Source organism: Bombina bombina, chromosome 2, assembly GCF_027579735.1.
Source record: "Bombina bombina isolate aBomBom1 chromosome 2, aBomBom1.pri, whole genome shotgun sequence".
NCBI classification, from domain to species: domain Eukaryota; kingdom Metazoa; phylum Chordata; class Amphibia; order Anura; family Bombinatoridae; genus Bombina; species Bombina bombina.
Genome location: NC_069500.1, coordinates 622,325,652 through 622,343,562, shown reverse-complemented (window position 1 = coordinate 622,343,562; position 17,911 = coordinate 622,325,652). Strand labels below are relative to the sequence as shown.

Sequence of the window (17,911 nt, the reverse complement as noted above, 5' to 3'; positions counted from 1 at the left end):
TGTCGACCCCAGAAGGGACGCATGGCAAACAGTCCCTAAGGTTGAAGGAGCAGTTTCTACGTTGGCCAAGCGCACGACTATTCCCATTGAGGACAGTTGTGCTTTCAAAGATCCTATGGATAAAAAATTGGAAGGATTGCTTAAAAAGATATTTGTTCAGCAAGGTTTCCTTCTTCAGCCAATTTCGTGCATTATTCCTGTCACCACGGTGGCGTCTTTTTGGTTCGAGGAAATAGAAAATTTGCTCAATAAGGAGACTCCATATGAGGAAGTCATGGACAGAATTCACGCACTAAAGTTGGCTAATTCCTTTATTTTAGATGCCGCTTTGCAATTTGCGAAATTAGCGGCGAAAAATTCAGGTTTTGCAATTGTGGCGCGCAGAGCGCTTTGGCTAAAATCTTGGTCGGCGGATGTGTCATCCAAGAGAAAGTTGCTTAATATTCCTTTCAAAGGTAAGACCCTTTTTGGGCCAGAATTGAAGGAGATTATTTCAGACATCACTGGTTGAAGGGCCATGCCCTCCCACAGGATAGGCCTTTCAAGGCTAAGAACAAATCTAATTTTTGTTCCTTTCGCAACTTCAGGAACGCACCATCTCCTAACTCTGCAGCCTCTAGACAAGAGGGTAACGCTTCCCAGGCTAAGCCAGCATGGAAACCAATGCAAGGGTAAACAGGCCAAGAAGCTTGCTGCTGCTACCAAGACAGCATGAAGGGGTAGCCCCCGATCCGGGACCGGATCTAGTAGGGGGCAGACTTTCTCTCTTTGCTCAGGCTTGGGCAAGAGATGTTCAGGATCCCTGGGCACTAGAAATAGTCTCTCGGGGTTATCTTCTAGAATTCAAGGAACTTCCTCCAAGGGGAAGGTTCCACATGTCTCGCTTATCTTCAGACCAGATAAAGAGACAGGCATTCTTACATTGCGTAGGAGATCTATTAAAGATGGGAGTGATACACCCAGTTCCAACAGTGGAACAAGGTCAGGGGTTTTACTCAAACCTGTTTGTAGTTCCCAAAAAAGAGGGAACTTTCAGACCAATTCTGGATTTAAAAATTCTAAACAAATTCCTCAGAGTTCCATCGTTCAAAATGGAAACCATTCGAACGATTTTACCAACAATCCAGGAGGGTCAATACATGACTACCGTGGATTTAAAGGATGCGTACCTACATATCCCTATCCACAAAGATCATCATCAGTTCCTAAGGTTCGCCTTTCTGGACAAACATTACCAGTTCGTGGCTCTTCCATTCGGTTTAGCCACTGCTCCCAAAATTTTCACAAAGGTGCTAGGGTCCCTTCTAGCGGTTCTAAGACCGAGGGGCATTGCAGTGGCACCTTACCTAGACGACATCCTAATCCAAGCGTCGTCCCTTTCCAGATCAAGGGCTAATACAGACATTGTATTAGCTTTTCTCAGGTCTCACGGGTGGAAGGTGAACATGGAAAAGAGTTCCATGTCCCTGTCTACAAGAGTTCCTTTTCTGGGAACAATAATAGATTCTGTAGAAATGAAGATTTTTCTGACAGAGGTCAGAAAATTAAAGCTTCTAAAGGCTTGTCAAGTTCTTCAATCTATTCCTCAGCCTTCCATAGCTCAGTGCATGGAAGTAATAGGTTTAATGGTTGCAGCAATGGACGTGGTTCCTTTTGCTCGAATTCATCTAAGACCATTGCAACTGTGCATGCTCAGACAGTGGAATGGGGATTATGCAGACTTGTCTCCCCAGATTCAAGTAGACCAGTTAACCAGAGACTCACTCCGTTGGTGGTTGACTCAGGATCACCTGTCTCAGGGAATGAGCTTCCGCAGACCAGAGTGGGTCATTGTCACGACCGACGCCAGTCTATTAGGCTGGGGCGCGGTCTGGGATTCCCTGAAAGCTCAGGGTCTATGGTCTCGGGAAGAATCTATTCTCCTGATAAACATCCTGGAACTGAGAGCGATATTCAATGCGCTCCGGGCTTGGCCTCAACTAGCGAAGGCCGGATTCATAAGATTTCAGTCGGACAACATGACGACTGTAGCTTACATCAATCATCAGGGAGGAACAAAGAGTTCCTTGGCTATGAGAGAGGTATCCAAGGTCATCAAATGGGCGGAGGATCACTCCTGCCATCTATCTGCAATTCACATTGTATTTGAGTCGTCAGACTTTCCATCCGGGGGAGTGGGAACTCCACCCGGAGGTCTTTGCCCAGTTAACTCAATTATGGGGCATTCCAGATATGGATCTGATGGCGTCTCGTCAGAACTTCAAGGTTCCTCGCTACGGGTCCAGATCCAGGGATCCCAAGGCTACACTGGTGGATGCATTAGTGGCGCCTTGGTCGTTCAACCTAGCTTATGTGTTTCCACCATTTCCTCTCCTTCCCAGGCTTGTAGCCAGGATCAAACAGGAGAAGGCCTCTGTGATTCTGATAGCTCCTGCGTGGCCACGCAGGACTTGGTATGCAGACCTGGTGAATATGTCATCGGCTCCACCATGGAAGCTACCTTTTGAGACAGGATCTTCTAGTACAAGGTCCATTCGAACATCCAAATCTAGTCTCTCTGCAGCTGACTGCTTGGAAATTGAACGCTTGATTTTATCTAAGCGTGGGTTTTCAGATTCAGTTATAGATACTCTGGTCCAAGCCAGAAAACCTGTGACTAGGAAAATTTACCATAAAATCTGGAAAAAATATATCTGTTGGTGTGAATCCAAGGGATTCTCTTGGAGTAAAATTAAAATTCCTAAGATTCTTTCCTTTCTCCAAGAGGGTTTGGATAAAGGGTTGTCAGCGAGTTCTCTAAAAGGACAAATATCTGCTTTGTCTGTTTTGTTACACAAACGCCTGGCAGCTGTGCCAGATGTACAAGCTTTTGTACAGGCCTTAGTCAGAATCAAGCCTGTTTACAGACCCATGACTCCTCCATGGAGTCTAAATTTAGTTCTTTCAGTTCTTCAAGGGGTTCCGTTTGAACCTCTACATTCCATAGATATTAAGTTACTATCTTGGAAAGTTCTGTTTTTGGTTGCTATTTCTTCTGCTAGAAGAGTTTCTGAATTGTCTGCTTTGCAGTGTGATCCACCCTATCTGGTATTCCATGCAGATAAGGTTGTTTTGCCTACCAAACCTGGTTTTCTTCCAAAAGTGGTTTCCAACAGGAATATTAACCAGGAACTAGTTGTTCCTTCTCTGTGTCCGAATCCAGTTTCGAAGAAGGAACGTTTGTTACACAATTTAGATGTGGTCTGTGCTTTAAAATTCTATTCAGATGCAACAAAGGATTTCAGACAGACTTCATCTTTATTTGTCGTTTATTCTGGTAAGAGGAGAGGACAGAAAGCTACTGCTACCTCTCTTTCTTTTTGGCTGAAGAGCATCATCCGATTGGCTTATGAGACTGCCGGACGGCAGCCTCCTGAACGAATTACAGCTCACTCTACTAGAGCTGTGGCTTCCACATGGGCCTTCAAGAACGAGGCTTCTGTTCATCAGATATGTAAGGCAGCGACTTGGTCTTCTCTGCACACTTTTGCCAAATTTTACAAAATCGATACTTATGCTTCTTCGGAGGCTATTTTTGGGAGAAAGGTTTTGCAAGCTGTGGTGTCTTCCGTTTAGGTAACCTGACTTGTTCCCTCCCTTCATCCGTGTCCTAAAGCTTTGGTATTGGTTCCCACAAGTAAGGATGAAGCCGTGGACCGGACACACCAATGTAGGAGAAAACAGAATTTATGCTTACCTGATAAATTTCTTTCTCCTACGGTGTGTCCGGTCCACGGCCCGCCCTGGCTTTTAGCCAGGTTTCAAATTTTTTCTTTCTATACACTACAGTCACCACGACACCCTATGGTTTCTCCTTTTTCTCCTAACCATCGGTCGAATGACTGGGGGGCGGAGCCAGAGGGGGGCTATATGGGCAGCTTTTGCTGTGCTCTCTTTGCCATTTCCTGTTGGGGAAGAGAATATTCCCACAAGTAAGGATGAAGCCGTGGACCGGACACACCATATGAGAAAGAAATTTATCAGGTAAGCATAAATTCTGTTTTTTGGTTATGTTTATGTATTTTTTGTGACCAGTTAGGGACCTATACAAATTAGATCCTTCTCTGATCAAGAAGTCAATATTGCAATATAAACATTGTCTCTGGGGGAAGTAGAAAAACACTGAAAATTATGTAAACTTGTGTATAAGGCTTAGTGACTAAGTCCTAGAGGGTGCTAATGGTAACCCAAAAGATGTAATGTATCAAAATATTGTATAATGAAAATATGGCAAAGTGTATCAGTCCAGCCGCAAATTGGATTTCCGTTTTCTAGGGCTACTCATCTTCATATGGTGTGGGAACCTCAGTCAGATCACTGGAAACAAAATACAAAAGGGCGCCTCATAGTGTAAACTGTATATTCTAAAGGAGAAATGTAATATCTCAAATGGGTAACTCAGTCAGGGTGGCACTACCAAAACAATAGTGTTTGTAAGGCAGGCTGGATGTCAGTCACCAGTTGACTGAACCAATTTGTTCTTTCTGGTTAATATAAAAGCCTCCCTTTAGCATCCCTGGAAATCAAGCAAAAAAGTGCATCTCACAGTGTAGACTGTACTGTTATATAGAGACAAGCTCAAAAGATCCCAAGTGAGTAACTCACAATGGACAGATAACTGGAAAAAACACAAAAGGGCTCCTCCTGGTGTAAACTGTATATTCAAAAGAAGAAATTTAATATCCCAAGTGTGTAGCTCATAATCAGGGTGGCACTACCAAAACAATAGTGCATGAAAACAAAACCCAAAAGGGTGCCTCATAGTACAATGTGATGTTTTTATAACCCATATTTAAACAATGCTATTATAATTTTTCTTAAAGGGACATTAAACACTAAATACATGCTAGGTAGAATGATGCATACAAAGAAAATATTAGTGAGAATAACCTGTAGATGTGTGTTTTTAAAGTTCCATTAGCTGTTTAAATATTGACAAAATAAGTGTAAAGTTTAGTGTGTCTAAAACAATGGGAGCTGCCATGTTGTAACTTAGGTTACCTTATTTGTTGTGGCCAATTTGGGACAGTTGTAAAAGGTCACTAGAGTGTGCAGCTAATGACTGCGAGGAATATAACAGTGTTCTGCACTTCCACTTTTAACAGGAACTGAAAAGATCAGTTTCAGAATGGAATTATGGGAAAGGGGGACAAAATAATTTTTGGCATGTATAGTAAATTATTATGAACACATTTTAAAACTAAAACATATAAGATACAGGATTTCAAGGACATGCATTCTACATAATAACAAGAATAGGTGCTTTTCCAACATTGAAGCATAAATAAAAAAATAAAAAAAATTAAGTTTTAGATTTAAGATTTGAAGAAGTTATTTTCTGTGCATTACAGTATTATGTAAAGAACTATCCAATGGGTGAAAATGAAAGGTGTCAGGTACCACAGATTAGGAAATAGTTGGCCCTTTTATAATATAGTTCTTCTATCTGTAACTAGGTCATATTATGCTACTCAAATTATATGTTTTTCAGGGACAATAAATAGTAATTGACCTTATTTTTAAATTGTTGTTTGCAACTATTTATTATCTACCTAATTTTCATGTTGCTACAGGTAGATAAACACAAAGAAAACTTGGCAGCCATGATGATAACTTACCCTTCAACCAATGGTGTATTTGAAGAGGACATAAGTGATGTGTGTGACCTGATACATAACAATGGTGGCCAGGTGTATTTGGATGGAGCAAACATGAATGCTCAGGTATTACTTTTAACTACTTGTCTTAATGATATCTTTTATGCAGTGGTTGTGTGTTTAGTAGGTTTCATTTTTGTATGATGTCATTTTATAAAAAGTCTTCTTTTTGACACCCTGCTTGGAACTTTCTTTATAGTTTAATTCTGTAATTTTTCCTCTTAAGAAGGGATTATAAAGCCTCAGAGGCTTTGGGGAACTTAAAGGGATAGTAAACCCAATTTTTTTTCTTTCATGATAGAGCATGCAATTTTAAGCAACTTTCTAATTTACTGCTATTATCAATTTTTCTTTATTCTCTTGGTATCTTTATTTGAAAAAGTAGAAATATAAACTAAGGAAACACGTTTTTGGTTTCAGCACCCTGGCTAGCGCTTGTGATTGGTGGCTACGTTTAGCAAACAAATAAGCAAGTGCAACCAGGTTCTCAACCAAAAAATGTGCCGGCTCTTAAGCTTACATTCCTGCTTTTCAAATAAAGATACAAAGAGAACGAAGAAGAATTGATAATAGGAGTAAATTAGAGCATACAATTTTAAGCAACTTTCTATCTGAATCATTAAAGAAACAAAATTGGGTTTACTATCCCTTTAAGAAGCTCACTCCAGAGTTTCCCTATGGAGGGAAGTAAGAACTGCTGTGTGCACATAGAATGCTTCAGTCAACTGCAAGATCTTGTACATGCATGAGATATGGTCAATGACCAAAGCATTGTGGGTTTAAAGGGACATCATTATGCAAAAAAAATTACATGCTCTAATTTTTTTAGTATAGAATATAATTTCTTTCTACTGGTAGTGAGAGTTCATGAAATCCTATTCTTACATATGGGAATACATCACCTGGCCACCAGGAAGAGGCAAAGACACCCCAACCAGAGCTTTTAACTATCCCTTCTACTTCCCTCCCAGTAGTTCTTTGCCTCGTCGTCATGGAGCAGACAAGGTTAGAGGTGTTTTTGTTGTTTCTTTCATGTAATTAGCAAGAGTCCATGAGCTAGTGACGTATGGGATATACATTCCTACCAGGAGGGGCAAAGTTTCCCAAACCTTAAAATGCCTATAAATACACCCCTCACCACACCCACAATTCAGTTTTACAAACTTTGCCTCCCATGGAGGTGGTGAAGTAAGTTTGTGCTAGATTTCTACGTTGATATGCGCTTCGCAGCAGGCTGAAGCCCGGTTTTCCTCTCAGAGTGCAGTGAATGTCAGGGGGATGTGAAGAGAGTATTGCCTATTTGAATACAATGGTCTTCCTCTAGGGGATCTATTTCATAGGTTCTCTGTTATCGGTCGTAGAGATTTCTTCTCCTACCTCCCTTTTCAGATCGACGATATACTCTTATATACCATTACCTCTGCTGATTCTCGTTTCAGTACTGGTTTGGCTATCTACTATATGTAGATGAGTGTCTTAGGGTAAGTAAGTCTTATTTTATTTATGACACTCTAAGCTATGGTTGGGCACTTTTTATGTAAAGTTCTAAATATATGTGTTTAAACTTATATTTGCCATGATTCAGGATAATCAGTATTCCTTCTTTCAGACTGTCGGTATCATTATTTTGGGATAATGCATATGAATAAATATTTTTTCTTACCTTAAAATTTTTTTAATTGACTTTTTCCCTGCGGGCTTTTACATCTTATGTACAAGATATACTTAGGGATTTATAAGAATATTTTTCTGATTCTATTTTAAAGGCTTTGTCTGACGTCCCGCCTTCTAATAAAAATTTTTAGGTCTTTTTCAAACTTCTTATTTAGTTGATGAAGTTTCAAATGACCAACAACATACTGAATGATCCTTCTCTGATGGTGTTTTTTTCTCATTCAGAATTTTCTTCATCAGATATTGACACTAACAAAACTACTTTTTTATTTTTTAATAGAGTACATTTGTTCTTTGTTGAAAAGGTGTTGATTATTTTGGATATTAAAGTAACTAGTTCTTTTGATTTAAAGACTAGCTAACATTTAAATTCTGCTTATTAACCTTTTGTGGTTTTCTTCAGAAGTTTTTTTTCCAGTTCCTGATTCTAGGGAATGGAATAGGCAGAGAATTTCTTTTATTCCTTCTTTAAGGTTTTTAAATTGTATTCTTTGCCGGCAGTTAGTTTTCAGTTTTGAGGAAAGATTCCCCAAGTTAATGGGGCTATCTCTACTCCTGCTTAACATACTATTATTCCTATATGAAATAGTATTTATTTTTTTCCTTCAGATGGTTGTATCTTATTTAAGGAAAGTTTATTTATTTTCATGTACTTTTCATAGACCTGTAATTTATTTGGCTGATGTTGCAATTGCTTCATCCTTCTGGTTGGATACTTTAAGATCAAGTATCGGATTATGATTTGTTTGGCATTGTTAAGTCAACATGCTAATAATTTAATTTGTGTCGTCATTTTTTGATATTTTCGCAAATGAGGTTTAATCTATGTCTTTAGCTAATTTAGCTAGAAGAACTTTGTGATTTCAATCTTGGAATGCTAATTTGATTTCTAAATTCCATATTTCTTTTCCAAGGTAATCAATTATTTGGTTCATAATTGGATTCAATTCTTTAATTGTTACTCTGGGCTTCAAGATTGAGTTCTAAGACTAAATTCTAAGCTTATATTAGTGCCTTTTTGGTCAGTGATTTTTGTTCTTACTAAGGAACGGAATCCTATATTCTTCCCCAAGTAACATGTTTATAATTGAAAGTTTTTCTTCATTCAATTAAGCCATTTAACAGTTCAAAGTCAGCTCCCCAAATTTGCATGTAGGTGCGGTTCTTATTCCAGCTTAGCTGGTAAGGGGCAGGTTAAGACTTTTTTGAAATTGTTTGGTTCAATTCGGTCCAAACTTCTTAGATTTTGGGTACAGAATAGGATTCAGAGTAAAACCGTCTGTGAGAAGTCTTTTTTTTTTTTTTTCTCTATCATATTCCAGCTATTCCAGTAAGGCTCACACTTTCCTGAAGTGTGTTTCAGACCTGTATGTTTTGGGTACTTGTGAAGCGCGGCTGGTTACCCGTTGGGGTTCAAGGCGCTGCTCAGACCTGGAGTTTTTCTGGGGTATTTATACCAGTTCCATTTTTAGGAACAGGGTTTGGGGGTTTAATTCAAAACTATTCATTGTCCCAAAGATAGAAAATCTTTTTGAATTGTCATATAAGTGTTCCATCTTTTAGAATGGTGTTTATATGGTCTATTCTGCCTTTTTGGTCAGTGATGGCATTATTTGTTTACAATAGATACAATAGATGCATATCTTCATTTTCTGATTACATTCAGATTATTTTCTTTTTCTGAGATTCTCTTTTTTTTGACAAGCATTACCAATTTGTTGCTTTTCCTTCTGGTCTAGCGACAGCTCTAAAAATGTTTTCAAGGTTCTCAGTGTTTCCTTATTTGGACGATTTCATGGTACTGGCTCAGTCTTTTCGTTCTGCGGAATCTCATACGATTCAACTTTGTTGTTTCTTCAAGACATGGTTAGAGGATTTTTTTTTATCAAAAAGCTCCTTGATTCCTCACACAAGGGTCACCATTTTTAGGTTTCCAGATAGATTGTGTCAATGTCTTTGTGTCTAACAGACAAGTGACAATTTTATTGGGTTCCGTTTGTCGGAACCTTCAGTCTCTATTATTTCCTTCAGTTGCTATATATGCATGGAAGTTTTAGGTCTCATGGCTGCAGCATTGGATTCGATTCCCTTTGCTCATTTTCATAGGAAACCTTTCCAGTTTTTTATGCTGAATTAATGGTGCAGGGATTCTAGGATATCACTTTTTATATTTTTGAATCCTAATGTTTACCTATCTTTGATTTGGTGGTTAAGATCACCATCATTTAGTTCTACAGGTCTCTTCGGTTCATTCAACCTGGGCCATGATCTCTACAGATGCAAGTCTTTTAGGTTGGGAGGCTGTCTGAGGATCTCTGTCAGCACAAGGGGTTTGGAAATCTCAGGAGGCGAGATTACCATTTGATATTTTGGAACTCCGTGCATTTCTCAGAGTTCTTCAGTTTTTGGCTTCTTTTTGAAGAAAGACGTTTATTGTTTTTCAGACAATGTCATAACTGTGGCGTATGTCAATCATCAGGGTGGGACTATCAGTCCTTAGGCTGTGACAGAAGTATCTAGGATATTTGCTTGGGCTAAATCCAGCTCCTATCTAATTTCTGTGTTTTGTTCCCCAGGTATAGACAATTGGGAAGCAGATTATCTCTGTCAATCAAGCTTTACATCCAGGAGAATGGTCTCTTTACCCAGATATGTTTTTTTCAAATTGTTCAGATGTGAGGGCTTCCAGAAATAGATCTGATGGCATCTCATCTAAACTAGGAACTTCCCAGGGGCCTATTTACGTTCGGGGATCCTCAGGCGGAAGCAGTGTATGCATTGACACTTCCTTGGAGTTATCAATCTGCCTATATTTTTTCGCTTCTGGTTCTTCTTTTTAGAGTGATTTTCAAAATCATCAGAGAGCAATCTTTTTTTTGTTGCTGGTGGCTCCAGCATGGCCGCACAGGTTTTGGTATATGGTTCTTGTTCTGGATGTCCAGTTGCCAATCTTCCATTAAGATCAGACCTTATATCTTAACATTTGTTTTTTCCATCAGGAATTCAAATTATTAATTTGATGGTATGGAAATTTAACGCTTAGTACTTAGTCATAGAAGTTTCTCTGACTCAGTGATTAATACTATGTTGCAGGCTCGTAAATCTGTGTCTAGTAAGATTTATTATCGAGTTTGGAAGATTTACATCTCATGATGCTCTTCTTATAAATTCTCTTGGCATTCTTTTAGAATTCCTAGGATTTTATAGTTTCTTCAGGATGGTTTGGATAAGGGTTTTTGTCTGCAAGTTTCTTGAAAGGACAAATCACTGCTTTTTCTGTGCTGTTTTCACAGAAAAATTTGCTAATCTTTCTGTTATTCATTGTTTTGTTCAGGCTTTGGTTCGTATCAAGCCTGTCATTAGGCCAATTTCTCCTCCTTGGAGTCTTAATTTGGTTCTGAGGGCTTTACAGGCTCTTCCATTTGAACATATGCTTTCTTTGGACATTAAAATTACTTTCATGGAAAGTATTGTTCCTTTTAGACATCTCTTCAGCTAGAACAGTTTTTGAATTATCTGCTCTTTCTTGTGAGTCTGTTTTCTGATTTTTCATCAGGATAAGGTGCTGTCCTCATTTCAATTTTTACCAAAGTTGTGAATTCTAACAACATTAGTAGAGGAATTATTGTCCCTTCCTTGTGTCCTAATTCTAAGAATTCTTTGGTAAGATTCTTACATTCTTTGGATGTGGTAAGAGTTTTGAAATATTATGTTGAAGCTACTCAGATTTCAGAAAGACTTCTAGTCTATTTGTTATCTTTTCTGGTTTTAGGAAAGGTCAGAAGGCTTCTGCCATTTCTTTGACATCTTGGTTAAAGCTTTTGATTCATCATGCTTATTTGGAGTCGGGTTAATCCCCGCCTCAGAGGATTACGGCTCATTCTACTAGGTCAGTTTCTACTTCCTGGGCTTTTAAGAATGAAGCTTCTGTTGATCAGATTTGCAAAGCAACGACTTGGTCTTCTTTGCATACTTTTACTAAATTCTACCATTTTGATGTTTTCTCTTCTTCAGAAGCAGTTTTTGGTAGAATAGTATTTCAGGCAGCTGTTTCAGTTTGATTCTTCTGCTTATAATTTCAGTTTTTTTCATTATAAGATTAAAACTTTTTGATTTGGGTTGTGGATTATTTTTTCAGCGGAATTGGCTGTCTTTATTTTATCCCTCCCTCTCTAGTGACTCTTGCATGGAAGTTCCACATCTTTGGTATCTGCTATCCCATACGTCACTAGCTCATGGATTCTTGCTAATTACATGAAAGAAAACATAATTTATGTAAGTACTTACCTGATAAATTCATTTCTTTCATATTAGCAAGAGTCTATGAGGCCCACCCTTTTTTGTGGTGGTTATGATTTTTTTGTATAAAGCACAATTATTCCAATGCCTTATTTTTGATGCTTTCGCTCCTTTCTTATCACCCCACTACTTGGCTATTCGTTAAACTGAATTGTGGGTGTGGTGAGGGGTGTATTTATAGGCATTTTAAGGTTTGGGAAACTTTGCCCCTCCTGGTAGGAATGTATATCTCATACGTCACTAGCTCAAGGACTCTTGCTAATATGAAAAATGAATTTATCAGGTAAGTTCTTAAATAATTTGTTTTTTTTGAAGATTCACAGTGATATTAATCCCAGAATTTCCCTCAATGGATAGTTCCTTGAAGAGAGGGCTTTAGGAGAGTACTGGCTGTGCATCTTCTTGTTGGAGTTTTTTCACAAGCCTGCCACGGGGTTGTCACCGGGATAGCTCTTTAGCCTCCTCCTGTTTTTGGCCATGAAGAGTACTCCCTCAATAAATCCTTTGTTAGTTACAGCACAGGATGGGTTATCTACTGTCTCCTAGGACCTCCATAGGGGTAAGAACAGTGGAAGGGACTCCTGTGCCGCTCTCAGCGGGAAAGACAAGAGCAGCACATGGGGGGTGCTTTTTAACTAAATCAGAGAGGGTTACCTCTTCTCCCACTGGGTGGTATTTAGCGCGCTCTTGACCTCTTCCGATCTGTGAGTGTGCTCTCTTATACCCAACCCCTATCCGACTCCTATTTAATGCTTTAAGGGGCAAGGTGTTTATCCCAAGAACAGGGTGGGGACTTACTACTTAGTTTGTTGTGAAATCTATTAGTAAGGGTAGTTTCCCATTCACAAAGGAGCTGTTTATTTGGCACTGTCAATTCAATGATACGTGGCATTTGTTTTTCTGTTAACAAACTACTGTGTGCTTTGATTGTTGCTTATCCTTATCCAGCTCTCATTTGTCCTAAATAATTATTGCAGGTCCTCCATCAGCAAATATTACCCAAACTTTATAGATTACCCAAACCTTATAGATTATAGTCTACATATTTTCTTAAGGAGCAGTTTGGAGTTGTCTTTAAAATTTGTGACTCTCTATGCTCTAATAGATTTAAGTTGGTATTGTTAATTGATTTCCTTATTATTTGTACTACTGCTATTTAATGCTGTATAATAGTCTACTTTACATGTGTGGGAATACTACGTTTTTTTCCCATATCTTGTGTTACTGATAATTATTGACAAGAAATATTATACTTGTGAGTGGCTACTGTAATAATTAACAAAATTTGTATTATTGTACTACTGCTGATTATTGCTGCAGAATAGTATATTTTACAGGTGTGATGATACTACAAAATGTTCCATATCTTGTATTACTATTTATTGTCATGCAATATTATACTTATCCTATAATATAAAAGGTTAAGTGTTTGTCCGAAGCTGTCATGCGCAGTAGAGACAGCAAGTGGACAAACACACCTGGCCTTACACAAACTAACCTGATCTGCTGTCCGGAGGGAGTGGGCGGGGCCGGGACGTGATGTGGGTGTGGCTGGGGCGTGGTCTGTAGAGTGCACAAAAGAGGCGGGATACAGAGCAAAAGAGGGGGGCAGAGAGAGCACAAAAGAGAGGGGGGAGCAAGGGGTGAAATATGTTTTACGTGTGCGGGAATACTACAGTATTTTCTGTAGCCTGTATTACTGTTATTCATTGCCTTATCTTGTGAGTGGACTTTGCAGTATGTCCTGTATTTATGTCACTGAAACTATGGGAGTGAATGTGCCAGTTCCTTTGCAGGAACAGGGGATGGGATTTTATTAAAATCTCTTCATTGTTCAAAAAAATAAAGATACTGTCACACCGGTCCTGTATCTAAAAGCTCTGAACAATGCCAAATGAAAAGTATTCTGCCTTTTGTTCAGCAAGATCAATTTATGTCCACAATAGCTTTAAAGGGTGCTTATCTTAATGTTTCAATCCACAGGGAACATTACCAATTTCTGAGGTTTGCATTTCTAGACGAGCATTTTCAGTTTGTTGCTCTACCATTTCGTCTGGCTACAGCTCCACAACTATTCAAAAATGTTCTTGGTGCCCTATTGTCTGTGATTAGATCTCAGGATATTGAGGTGTTTCCCTACCTAGACAATATCTTAGTTCAAGCTCCATCTTTTCCTTTAGCAGAATCTGACACCAACAGACTGTGTTTATTGAACAACATGGTTGGATGATCAATTTTCCCAAGAGTTCTTTGGTTCCTCAGACAAAGGAAACCTTTTTGGGATTTTAAATTGTTTCATTGAGTCTTTCTCTAACAGAGCAGAGAAGGTAAAAATTGGTGTCAGCTTGTCTGAACCTCTCATCCCTCTCCTTTCCTTCTGTTGCTTTTTTGTATGGAAGTACTAGGCCTCATGATTGCAGCGTTAGATGCAATTCCATTTGCCCGATTTCACGAGACCTCTAAAGCTTTATATGCTTAGTCAGTGGTGCAGGAATCATGCTCTATCTCAAAGGATTTTTCTGGATCCTAGTACAAATCAATCTCTGATTTGGTGGCTGTTTCATAAATTCATTATTAAGGGGGCTTGTTTTGCTTGTCCTACCTGGACTAAGATCACTACAGATGAAAGCCTTTCAGGTTAGGGAGCTGTTTGGGGGCTCTGAGAGTAAGGAGTTAGGATCCTTGGGAAGCAAGGCTACCAATAAATATTCTGGAATGCTGTGCTATTTTCAGGACTTTCAGACCTGGCCTTTGTTAAAGAGGGACTCATCTCCACCCAACCAACAATGTCAAAGCACTGGCTTTTGTCAATCATCGGAGGGGGGCCTCACAGTTCCCTAGCCATAAGGGACATGTCTCAGATTCTCTCATGGGCAGAAATAAATTCCTGTATAGTCTTTGCAATTCAAATTCCAGGAGTGAACAGCTGGGAAGCAGACTTTCTCAGTCATCAATCTCTACATCCAGGAGAATGGTCTCTTCAGGATTTGTTCAATCTTTGGGGTCTCCCAGATATAGATCTGACGGCTTTTTGTTTGTACAACAAACTTCCCAGGTACTTTGTGAGGTCCTGGGACCCTCAGGCAGAGTTTGTAGAAGCTCTAGACACGCTCCTTTGTCGTTTCAGCTTGCTTATCTGTTTCCTCCTTTGGTTCTGCTTCCCATAGTGATCTCCAGGATAAGCCTAGAGAAATGTTCTGTAATCCTGATTGCTCCAGCTTGGCCTCGCAGGATTTGGCAGATCTGGTTCAGATGTCCAGTTGCCCTTCTTGGCCTCTACAGTCTTCCGTCTAAAGGTCCACTTTTCCATCCAGATCTCAAGTCTCTGAACTTGATGGCATGTAAATTTAATGGTTAGTCCTTAGTCACAGAGGTTTCTCTGATTATGTGATTGATGAAACCTTAGTTCCAGATTGTAAACCTGTATCTAGGAAGATTTAAGATTTAGAAGGCCTTTATTTCTCCAACATAGGTGTGTCCGGTCCACGGCGTCATCCTTACTTGTGGGATATTCTCTTCCCCAACAGGAAATGGCAAAGAGCCCAGCAAAGCTGGTCACATGATCCCTCCTAGGCTCCGCCTACCCCAGTCATTCTCTTTGCCGTTGTACAGGCAACATCTCCACGGAGATGGCTTAGAGTTTTTTAGTGTTTAACTGTAGTTTTTCATTATTCAATCAAGAGTTTGTTATTTTCAAATAGTGCTGGTACGTACTATTTACTCAGAAACAGAAAAGAGATGAAGAATTCTGTTTGTATGAGGAAAATGATTTTAGCAACCGTAACTAAAATCCATGGCTGTTCCACACAGGACTGTTGAGAGCATTAACTTCAGTTGGGGGAACAGTTTGCAGTCCTTGCTGCTTGAGGTATGACACATTCTAACAAGACGATGTAATGCTGGAAGCTGTCATTTTCCCTATGGGATCCGGTAAGCCATGTTTATTACGATTGTAAATAAGGGCTTCACAAGGGCTTATTTAGACTGTAGACATTTTTTGGGCTAAATCGATTGATATTAACACTTATTTAGCCTTGAGGAATCATTTATTCTGGGTATTTTGATATAATAATATCGGCAGGCACTGTTTTAGACACCTTATTCTTTAGGGGCTTTCCCAAAGCATAGGCAGAGTCTCATTTTCGCGCCGGTGTTGCGCACTTGTTTTTGAGAGGCATGGCATGCAGTCGCATGTGAGAGGAGCTCTGATACTTATAAAAGACTTCTGAAGGCATCATTTGGTATCGTATTCCCCTTGGGTTTGGTTGGGTCTCAGCAAAGCAGATACCAGGGACTGTAAAGGGGTTAAAGCTTAAAACGGCTCCGGTTCCGTTATTTTAAGGGTTAAAGCTTCCAAATTTGGTGTGCAATATTTTCAAGGCTTTAAGACACTGTGGTGAAAGTTTGGTGAATTTTGAACGATTCCTTCATGTTTTTTCGCAATTGCAGTAATAAAGTGTGTTCAGTTTAAAATTTAAAGTGACAGTAACGGTTTTATTTCAAAACGTTTTTTGTACTTTCTTATCAAGTTTATGCCTGTTTAACATGTCTGAACTACCAGATAGACTGTGTTCTGAATGTGGGGAAGCCAGAATTCCTATTCATTTAAATAAATGTGATTTATGTGATAATGACAATGATGCCCAAGATGATTCCTCAAGTGAGGGGAGTAAGCATGGTACTGCATCATTCCCTCCTTCGTCTACACGAGTCTTGCCCACTCAGGAGGCCCCTAGTACATCTAGCGCGCCAATACTCCTTACTATGCAACAATTAACGGCTGTAATGGATAATTCTGTCAAAAACATTTTAGCCAAAATGAACCCTTGTCAGCGTAAGCGTGGATGCTCTGTTTTAGTTACTGAAGAGCATGACGACGCTGATATTAATATCTCTGAAGGGCCCCTAACCCAATCTGAGGGGGCCAGGGAGGTTTTGTCTGAGGGAGAAATTACTGATTCAGGGAATATTTCTCAGCAGGCTGAATCTGATGTGATTACTTTTAAATTTAAATTGGAACATCTCCGCATTTTGCTTAAGGAGGTATTATCTACTCTGGATGATTGTGAAAATTTGGTCATCCCAGAGAAACTATGTAAAATGGACAAGTTCCTAGAGGTGCCGGGGCTCCCAGAAGCTTTTCCTATACCCAAGCGGGTGGCGGACATTGTTAATAAAGAATGGGAAAGGCCCGGTATTCCTTTCGTCCCTCCCCCCATATTTAAAAAATTGTTTCCTATGGTCGACCCCAGAAAGGACTTATGGCAGTCAGTCCCCAAGGTCGAGGGAGCGGTTTCTACTTTAAACAAACGCACCACTATTCCCATAGAGGATAGTTGTGCTTTCAAAGATCCTATGGATAAAAAATTAGAAGGTTTGCTTAAAAAGATGTTTGTTCAGCAGGGTTACCTTCTACAACCCATTTCATGCATTGTCCCTGTCACTACAGCCGCATATTTCTGGTTTGATGAACTGATTAAGGTGCTCGATAGTGACTCGCCTCCTTATGAGGAGATTATGGACAGAGTCAATGCTCTCAAATTGGCTAATTCTTTCACTCTAGACGCCTCTTTGCAATTGGCTAAGTTAGCGGCTAAGAATTCTGGGTTTGCTATTGTGGCGCGCAGAGCGCTTTGGTTGAAATCTTGGTCGGCTGATGCGTCTTCCAAGAACAAGCTACTAAACATTCCTTTCAAGGGGAAAACGCTGTTTGGTCCTGACTTGAAAGAGATTATCTCTGATATCACTGGGGGTAAGGGCCATGCCCTTCCTCAGGATCGGCCTTTCAAGGCAAAAAATAGACCTAATTTTCGTCCCTTTCGTAAAAACGGACCAGCCCAAGGTGCTACGTCCTCTAAGCAAGAAGGTAATACTTCTCAGGCCAAGCCAGCTTGGAGACCAATGCAAGGCTGGAACAAGGGAAAGCAGGCAAAGAAACCTGCCACTGCTACCAAGACAGCATGAAATATCGGCCCCCGATCCGGGACCGGATCTGGTGGGGGGCAGACTCTCTCTCTTCGCTCAGGCTTGGGCAAGAGATGTTCTGGATCCTTGGGCGCTAGAAATAGTCTCCCAGGGTTATCTTCTGGAATTCAAGGGACTTCCCCCAAGGGGAAGGTTCCACAGGTCTCAGTTGTCTTCAGACCACATAAAAAGACAGGCGTTCTTACTTTGCGTAGAAGACCTGTTAAAAATGGGAGTGATTCATCCTGTTCCATTGAGAGAACAAGGGATGGGGTTCT

General features: G+C 39.8%; 1 protein-coding gene across 1 annotated transcript in view; it reads left to right on the top strand.

Moving 5' to 3' along the window:
- GLDC (glycine decarboxylase) overlaps positions 1 to 17,911 on the top strand; it is a 151,092-nt gene that overhangs the window by 97,225 nt on the left and 35,956 nt on the right. Inside the window, exon 18 of the mRNA XM_053702564.1 lies at positions 5,613 to 5,762. Coding sequence (XP_053558539.1) covers positions 5,613 to 5,762 — 150 coding nt within the window. The remainder of the gene's footprint in view (positions 1 to 5,612; positions 5,763 to 17,911) is intronic.